Source organism: Nycticebus coucang, chromosome 4 (genome assembly GCF_027406575.1).
Source record: "Nycticebus coucang isolate mNycCou1 chromosome 4, mNycCou1.pri, whole genome shotgun sequence".
NCBI classification, from domain to species: domain Eukaryota; kingdom Metazoa; phylum Chordata; class Mammalia; order Primates; family Lorisidae; genus Nycticebus; species Nycticebus coucang.
The window spans coordinates 112,554,969-112,564,350 of record NC_069783.1 but is presented as its reverse complement, the minus strand read 5'-3'; the positions used below and the strand labels follow the sequence as shown (position 1 = coordinate 112,564,350).

Here is a 9,382-nt window from a genome sequence, read left to right as displayed (position 1 = left end):
GGGTTCTGACTAGCCAACAAAAGTGGGTGGAAAAGCAGTCTGGACTTAACTAGAAACCTCAGTACCAACTTGCTTGTGCTCCTGTAGTGGAGCAGCCTCTTGTCCTCATGCCACTTCTGAGTGCCACTTGATACCATGGAGTCAGAGGCTGGAGCCTTCTGCAAGGACCAGAGGAAGGCAGAAGGCTCTATCCAGACATATTCCCTGTCCATGAACAAGTGGAATGGATTGCTCTGATGTAAAGCCTATGGTCTAACAGCACCTACTGGAAATATTTCTTTTTGGCAGGGGTGGAGAAGGTGGAGAGGGGTGAAAATGTCCAGATGACAACTCTGACAGCTGAAGGCATATACACTGAGGAAACCAAGGCTACTCTCTTAATCCCTCACTGGGTGGTAGCTTGTGTTTCATCCAGGGTTTCTCTCTCCATTTATTGCCCAGGATACAAGTTACATGCAGAATTATGGGCAGAGAGCTATAGCTCTCTAATTGTTTAACTTTTTTAGAAAGTATTATATCTAAGACAAAATTAGAGAATCACATCCTCATTTTTTTCTATCTTTGCGAAGTTTAAGGAGAACAAAATGGGTTATATTCATGTGGTTTGCAAAGCTTTCCCATAGTCTATTACTATTCTGACATTTATTCCAAGAAATGTATCAAATAGGAGTTACATTATTTTTTAAAAACTTCAACACAACTGAAATCCAAGGCATGTTGTAATTGTCTTTGTATTCACCTGTATGGTCTAGCAATATGGAAGCTGTTCAGCTTTATTTTTAAAAAATGAATCATATTTACAATGTAGAACAAGTTTATAAAATTGGTGTGCAAAGTTAATCTTAAAAGGGTAACACTATTTGTTCAGAAACAGCTTCCTGTTTACATTTCCTTATTCTTGATATAAATTGAAGACATATACTATTTTAAAATAATACTTTTTAAATAGTAAAATATACAAGAGATTCCTGAGCATAACAAAAATATCTTGAAAATATGTGACCTTTTATAGTATAAAATAGCAAGTGTAAGAATAGCATGATTGTAAAACTACTGTTTGAAGGCTTATAAATAGTACAAAATAGTTTGCCTTTTCTGAGTGCATAATTATACATTAGTGCAAACAAAATGTCTCAAAATTTAATGGCTACAAATCTCAAAGATTTGCAGAGGTACGCAAAACATGAAATTTCTTTAGTGTCATGCGAACTGAACCCAGTTCTCGATTAATCCTTTCCAAACGATCTTCCAAGGCTTCCTAGGTGAAAACAACAGGAAAAGTTTAATTAGAATTCTACGTGAAGTTCCCTGGTTCTACAATTACCACTAAATTGACATTCTTTTTAGTAAAAGAACAAGTATACACATTAAAATTAAAGACTGCTATTTGCTTTCTACATAAATCATCTTATCATTTATATTATTTTTTTTAAACTGAACAGAATGAATCAGGTTTTCAACCATTCAAGAGAACTGCCACACAAAATATTCAATGTATTTGGCACACTGAGTATGTGGAAATTCTAGTAATAGCAATATAGTCAACTGGAAGGGGATAATTCTTTAGCTGTGCTGAACTAAGAACAGTCTAAGAGGAACCCAGAAGGTACTTTAAACACTCATAAGAAATGGACACATCTGACCGGCGCTATATCCCACACAAGCATAGATCAAGTAACTCTCCTCTGACCAAAATTTCTAAGTTAAAGAAGAAAAACACTGGTGGATACTTATCAAAAAAACAAGGAATATAACTGCTATTTTTAAATAAATACTATTACTGTTAAATAAATAATACCTAGAATATACATAACTTTAGACACTTTACTTGGTATTAACTCCAACAATGTCCTGAAATAACAATTTTTTTTCCCCAAGATAAGGTCTCCTCGTTGCTTGGGCTAGAGTACAGTGGCATCATGATAGCTGGCTGCAAGCTTGAACTCTTGGGCTTAAAAGAGATTCTCCTACTGCAGCCTCCCAAGTAGCTTTGACTACTGATGCACACCACCACATCCAGCTAATTTATTTTATTTTTTATTTTGGTAGAGATGGGATCTCAAGCTGGTCTCTAACTCCTAGCCTCAAGTTACCCTCCTGCCTCAACCTCCTAAGGCGTTAGAATTACAGGCGGGAGCTGTTTAAAATTAAAAAAAATTTTTTTTGAGACAGTGTCTAACTTTGTTGCCTTTGTAGAGTACCATGGCATCACAGGTCACAACAACCTCAAACTCCTAGGCTTAAGAGATTCTCTTGTCTCAGCCTCCCAAGTAGCTGGGATTACAGATGCCCACCACAATGCCTGGCTATTTTTAGAGACAAGGTCTTATTCTGACTCAGGTGGTCTTGAACCTGTGAGCTGAGGCTATCCACCCGCCTCAGCCTCCGAGAGTTCTAGGATTACGGGCATGAGCCACCACACCCAGCCCTAAAATTTAAAAACTTTAAAACTTAAAAAAAAATTTTTTTTTTTTTTTTTTTTTTTTTTTTTGAGACAGTGTCTCCAGCATCACCCAAGTGCCATGGTGTTATAGTTCATAGCAACCTCCAATTCCGGCTCAAGTGATCCTCTTGCCTCAGTTTTTCTATTTTTAGTAGAAACACAGGGTCTCGCTTTTGCTCAGGCTGGTTTCAAACTCATGAGTTCAAGCAATCCACCTGCCTCAGCCTCCCAGAGTATAAAACTTAAAAATTTTAACAATCATACAAGGATTCATTATAGAAGATTTAGAATACAAGATATGTAGAAGATAGATGACCAAAAAAAAATAACCACTATTCCTCTTTCCTATTTTTTCTGCATACATATGCATATCATCTTTAAAAAGAAAAATTAAAATAGAATCAAAATACTTTTTCAGGCTTAGTGCCTATAGCTCAGCGGCTAGGGCACCAGCCACATACACCAGAGCTGGCGGGTTTGAATCCAGCCCAGGCCTGCCAAACAACAATGACAACTACAACCAAAAAATAGGCAGACGTTGTGGCACGTACCTGTGGTCCCAGGTACTAGGAAGGCTGAAGCAAGAGAATCACTTAAGCCTAAGAGTTGGAGGGCCACATACATAGGGCTTGCAGGTTCGAACCCAGTCCTGGCCTGCTAAACAACAACAACAACAATGAAATAGCTGGTCATTGTGGCAGGCGCCTGTAGTCCCAGCTACTTGGGAGGCTGAGGCAAAAGAATTGCTTAAGCCCAAGAGTTGGAGGTTGCTGTGAGCTATGACACCACAGTACTCTACCAAGGGCCACAAAGTGAGACTGTCTCAATAAAAAATAATAAATAAATAAAAAGAAAAGAATAAGCTTTTCTCCATCTGAGAACTGGGGGGTTTTGCCCAGTTTTACTCTTTCACTTATGAATCACATACGGATGGCTTCAGCCCCTTATTGCTACCGATTATCCTTTTATTGGATTGAAAAAGCTTTGACACATATGAACAAAATAACCTTTAAGTCTTACTTTAATATACTTTATATAAAAATATATTAAACAGGCTGGGCACAATGGTTCATGCCTATAATCCTAGTACTTTGAGAGGCTGAGGCAGGAAGATTGCTTGAGGCTAGTACTTTGAGATCAATCTTGGCAACACAGCAACCAGCTACTCAAGAGGCTGAGGAAGGAGGATCCCTTAAGTTGAGGAGTTGGAAGATGCTATGAGCTATGATGACATTACTGCACTCCAGCAACAGAGCAAGACCCTGCCTCTACAAAAAACAGAAAAATTAGTCAGGTACGGTGGTGCACACCTTTAGACCCAGCTACTTGGAGACTGAGACAGGAAGATTGTTTGAACCCAGGATTTTGAGGTTGCTATGTGTGCCATTGCACTCTAGCCCAGGCAACAGGACCCTGCTTCAAAAAAATATATATGTGGGCTGGGCACAGTGGCTCATGCCTGCAATCCTAGCACGTTGGGAGGCTGATGCGGGCGGATTGCTTGAGCTCAGAAGTTCAAGACCAGCCTGAGCAAGAGCAACAACGCCTATAGTCCCAGCTACTAGGGAGGCTGAGGCAAGAGAGTTACTTGAGCCAAAGAGTTTGAGGTTGTGAGCTATGATGCCACGGCACTCAAACCCAGGGCAACTGAGTGAGACGCCGCCTCCAAAGAAAAGTGTGTGTGTGTATCTATTAAGCAAAATTTCAGATTGATTTAGAGTCAGTATCAACAAGTTTTCCTTCTGCTTTGTTAGGAAACTAAAAGAGTTTCTTCTTTAGAACTCTTCTTCTAAAACAGTGGTTCTCGACCTTCCTAATGCCTCCTAAAGCCGTGACTCTTTAATACAGTTCCTCATGTTGTAGTGACCCCCAACCATTAAATTATTTTCGTTGCTACTTCATAACTGTAATTTTGCTACTGTTACGAATCATAACGTAAATATATGATATGCAGGATGTATTTTCATTGTTACAAAGGAGTTGTGACCCACAGGTTGAGAACCACTGTTCTAAAAGAAGAGTTTCATGTGTTGCCTCGGCACCTGTGGCTCAAGCAGCTAAGGCGCCAGCCACATACACCTGAGCTGGCGGGTTCAAATCCAACCCAGGCCTGCCAAACAATGACAGCTGCAACCAAAAAATAGCCGGCGTTGTGGCGGGTGCCTGTAGTCCCAGCTACTTGGGAGGCGGAGGCAGGAGACTCACTTGAGCCCAGGAGTTGGAGGTTGCTATGAAATGTGATGCCACAGCATACTACCCAGGGTGAAAGCTTGAGGCTCTGTCTCAAACAAACAAAAAAACAAGAAGAGTTTCATGTGTTAACTGAATTTTTTTTTTTGTAGAGACAGAGTCTCACTTTATCGCCCTCAGTAGAGTGCCATGGCATCGCACAGCTCACAGCAACCTCCAAATCCTGGGCTTAGGCAATTCTCTTGCCTTAGCCTCCCAAGTAGCTGTGACTACAGTCGCCCGCCACAACGCCTGGCTATTTTTTTGTTGCAATTTGGCTAGGGCTGGGTTTGAACCCGCCACCCTCAGTATATGGGGCCAGCGCCCTACCCACTGAGCCACAGGCACCACCCTGAATCTTATAATTATTGACAAAAATTTTTGAGAGCAAAAATAATAAAAAGACATATTCAGAGAAAAAAGAGAAGTTAGGGATATAGGCCCTAGGAAAAGACCTTCACTATAGTTTTGTATCTTTCTTTGTGGAATCACAGATCAATCTGAAAATGAACTTTTACTGAAAGCACTGAAAAGCCAAAACATGCAATTATATAAGAGATACATACTTGCTGTTATGTTTTAAATGTTACTAAAAGATTAAAAATGTCCCATGGTTTTATTCATTTTAATTCTCTTTGAAAAGCAACTAAAAGAAATGTGTATGGGCCACATCACCTGCACCACCTCCTGCTCAATAATGGAATCACATCTCTTTTTAAAACCTCTACAGCTATTTCAGTTGCAGAGTGCAACCGTTTTACATGTTTACTAAATGGAAAGGGTTCAGAAATTATAGATATTTGGTGAGGAATCAAGAAAGGGAGAGTTAATGTGGGAGCATCAACTTAATGTAAAACCTGTTAAAAAGCACACTGCCACTTGCTCCAGGTTAGTTTCCTGAAAACATAATGACATGAACAACATTTTCTTTAAGTCTACAGGTAAAACTAGTTTTTAACCCTGAAAGCCAGCGCGCACTTGTAAAATTGCTATCATCACCAACATTTCCTATACAGGCTAAAAATTTTGACCGCTTTTTCAATGTGTCTAATTTTCATTGTGCCATGATTTTAAAAACTCCTCTTAGATAAATGGAACACTGACTGGCATCAAGCTTTTAAAGCAGATTCAGGCTAAGACATTTCACCTGATCTAATCTTGTCTGTAAAGTGATTCGTCCTCCAGGAGAAGGCATCCGGCTTAGAGCTGCCTCAATCTGTTAACACAAAAGAATGTTTAAATGAAATTAGAAGAATTCTAATTACTGGCAGGGAGGTTTATCACACAGAATGGAAAGAAAAGATTTCAGCCTAGTATTTTCTTATCCATTTCCTCTTAACATAATTTCCCCCTGTAAATTAATAAAGAAAGCAAAGCTCAAACACTTTCCAGAGTAGCTTTTATATAGTACCCATTGTAATTTCTTGAAGCAGGTTGACTCAGTAATTCCCTTCTGACTACTCCTTAAATATAAACTTTAAGTTCAGGAAAAAAGGTTTTTTTATATTTTTGTTTTTACCTGGTCCTTTTCTTTTGTAAGTTCATCAAAAAATCGTTCCGTTTCAGCTAAGGTCCTAATTTTTGCTGTATATTCAAAATCATTACCCTGTGGCGTGACTGAAACAGGCTTACACTGTTCATAGCTAACTGATTTATTCTTCTCCCAGGATGGTTTCACAGATACTTTCTTCACTTCATTTGGCAACGGTTCGGGGCAAGAACTATGATTAACATGGTTGTCAGTAGCTTTTCCTGAATACTTTTTTTCTGTCAGAGAGGAAAGAAACTTCTTATATTTCTTATCAATTTTTCCAAAAGATTGCAGACATATTAAATATGTTGCCCAACTTCACTTCGTGGAAATGGCTGCTATATAGCCCAAATAAGTAATGAAAAGATACAATAATGAAGCATATTTGCTCAGTGCTTTTTCTCCAAAGAATTCTAAAAGCTTTGGCCTCGGTTTGACAATCTTCACAACTTCTTTAAATGAACTTAAGCAAACTTCATGTAAACATAAATGAACTTTAAGTAAACTTAAAGAAAAAAAAACATAACATTAAGTAGACATATACCAATACTAAAGAGTTAACATTTTGAGTGCCTACCCAAGTGATTTCATACACATTGTCTTATAACTTTATTCCAAACTTAAAATATGAGAAAAAAATTACCCAAAGCCTAAGCTGCATATAAATTGTAGAGCATAAAAGAATAACTGAAAAAACAGTATGGCCCTGGTGATTAAACATTAACACTCCCTGTACCTCAGTTTCCCAACTTTTCAATGAGGATAACATTGACATAACAATATGAAGCATCATGAATGCTTATTTTTAGAGGCCCTTGAGTAGAAAAATATTTAAGTACAGGATATTATAATATTTAGAACCTAGAAAGATATCAGAATCTCAAAAAATGACTAAAGCCATAACTAATAATTTTTTAGGAAAAGATACCTTCCGAGTCATCTAGAGGAAGAAACTGGAGTTGTTTTCTTGGATTGGTACGTTGTAATGTAGACACAGGAGCAGTATCTAAATCATCCAAAAGTATATCAAATCTATTGAATGAAGCAAGTCACTTGTGAGAAAAAAATGTTAACTATTTTTCCCTATGTCCACTAGAAAGACGAGCTGGCATCCAATTAACTTACATATTTACATATTTTCTTTAAAGAAAGTTGGTTATATTATTTTCTAAACAAATTTTATTTCTATTTTCTAACAAAAAAATGTATTTACATACTAAAGACTTAACAGCACTTACCCACGCATTATCCCATATGATCTTTCTAACAACCTTATCAAATAAGCAGGGCAGGTATTATTATCCCCGTTTTCTAGAAGAGGAAACTGAGGTTCAACATGCTTAAGTGATCTCCCCAAGAGCATAGGGAGTTAGGTCTGGAACCAGGAACTATGTCCTTCCCACCACAGCACACGCTGCTGCCCACAGGTCAGAGAGGACAGTTTTCTCAGAAGCACATTAAATATGCAGTTAGTGCCAGGGCCACACCAGCACAGCCCACTTTCTTATATAATGGCTCAAAATTTTCCCTGTATCATAATCTTTTCAGGAAAACAAATAACATTCTACATTCAAAAGCTAGATAGGGTGCTGAGATGGATTTTAAAATGTAATAGTAGCAAGTTTACACAGTTAAAAACTTTTCATGTATTGTAGTACTTGATTTGTAGTATGATGTTCATTTAAATATTTAAATGATTTAAATCTACAGAGTTCCCACTGACAACTGAAAAATTAGTGATAGCTAGAGGCATGAGTCAACATTTGAAAAATCACTAATGTATATCGTTTATTCTATAATTTTAAAGAACTTACCGAATTGGATTGCTTTCATTTTTGCTAAGTAGATGACTAAATCCTGGAGACAAATTTTCTTTAGGGGATCTCTTTGGACTATAAGCCACAGTCACTGGTGTTAACATAATCTCTCTCTTTGCTACAGAAGAAAACAAAAAGGAAATATTCTTTTCCTTCTATATATGTTATACATATCATGGCAGAAATAGTTCTTCAGTAGAGTAATTCTAATTATGGAAGAAATACAACTTTGTTGCAAAACTTTGAGAAAAAACTTTGCATATACAAAATAAAAAAAATTCATAATCCTAATATCTAGACAGGTAACTACAGTCAACATTTTAGTATATCAGAAGGTAATTCAGCACATTGACTCAAAACTGGTTTTTCAGGATTTTAGAAGTCGACTGGAAATAAGATGGAAACACCAGTGCAACAGTGAACATACCTATAAGAATCGACTCAGTGGTGTGAAAAATGGAAACTCAAGACACAGAAATTCAATGCTTAAACTTTAAAACCAAACCTGTAATTAAAGCTATAGATTGTATATATTAACCATGGGAGGAGGGATAGAAAAAAAAGGTAACTAATGCTGAGATCTTGAGGTTAAATATATCAGAAGCATCTTTTCTTTTCAGACTAGTTTGAACTAAAAAACATTAATAACTTAGCAGTCTACTATCTCAACAATTTTGAAGGGATATTAGTTGTAAACAATTTACTGGACACAATAAAAAAATCTCACTTTAATAAACTTGAGGGTTTTTTCCAGTTATATTCATAGTATTTGTGGTGACAGGCAATTTCACTTACGGAATAAGATTGTATTTAAGGACACTGTTGTCAGAGTACTCAATTAGGTGCTAAGAAAAGTACAAAAGAAATAGGAAACATTGTGAGCAACTCAGATGTCACGCTTGAGCCCAAGAGATGTAGACATCTAACTCTTACTTGGAGTGCTTGATTTACGATTTGAAGGTGGTAAAGATGATGATCTCTGTGAGGCAGAATTAAATCTCTTTTGTCTCTGTTGGGCACATTTCTCTGGGGAACGACTTGCATTGACTGAAGTTTCAGTTTGGCGAGGATTCACTGATTCTATACCAGATGATAAAAAAAAAAAAATCACAACAAGCCTAAGCTTTGTTTGCCTACTTTATAATAGGTGGTGACACCATGCAACACCCTCAAGTAGGTTTGGTGCTGCTCAAAACATCTCTTGTCACTATCTAGGGTATAATGACTATCTGCAAAAGTATGTTTAAAAAGTGCTTGATGAAGAAAATGTGGTAATTTATAATGAATTCATCCTAGTTCCCCCCGTTTAAAATTGGCACTCAAGGTGATTTTTCAAAAGAATTTATTTTTAGAAAGCAGGTT

The 9,382-nt window shown here is 37.2% G+C and overlaps 1 protein-coding gene across 5 annotated transcripts in view; it reads right to left on the bottom strand.

Annotated features, from left to right (window-relative positions):
- Positions 1-755: 755 nt before the first annotated feature.
- Positions 756-9,382, bottom strand: part of MPHOSPH9 (M-phase phosphoprotein 9) — a 71,131-nt gene continuing 62,504 nt past the window's right edge. For all 5 annotated transcript variants that reach the window (XM_053587919.1, XM_053587920.1, XM_053587921.1 and 2 more), the window contains 6 exons: positions 8,954-9,100; positions 8,018-8,138; positions 7,132-7,235; positions 6,192-6,439; positions 5,820-5,888; positions 756-1,258 (listed from right to left, as the gene is read on the bottom strand). In XM_053587919.1, the coding sequence (XP_053443894.1) occupies positions 1,157-1,258; positions 5,820-5,888; positions 6,192-6,439; positions 7,132-7,235; positions 8,018-8,138; positions 8,954-9,100 (791 nt within the window). In that variant the 3' untranslated portion in view covers positions 756-1,156. The remainder of the gene's footprint in view (positions 1,259-5,819; positions 5,889-6,191; positions 6,440-7,131; positions 7,236-8,017; positions 8,139-8,953; positions 9,101-9,382) is intronic.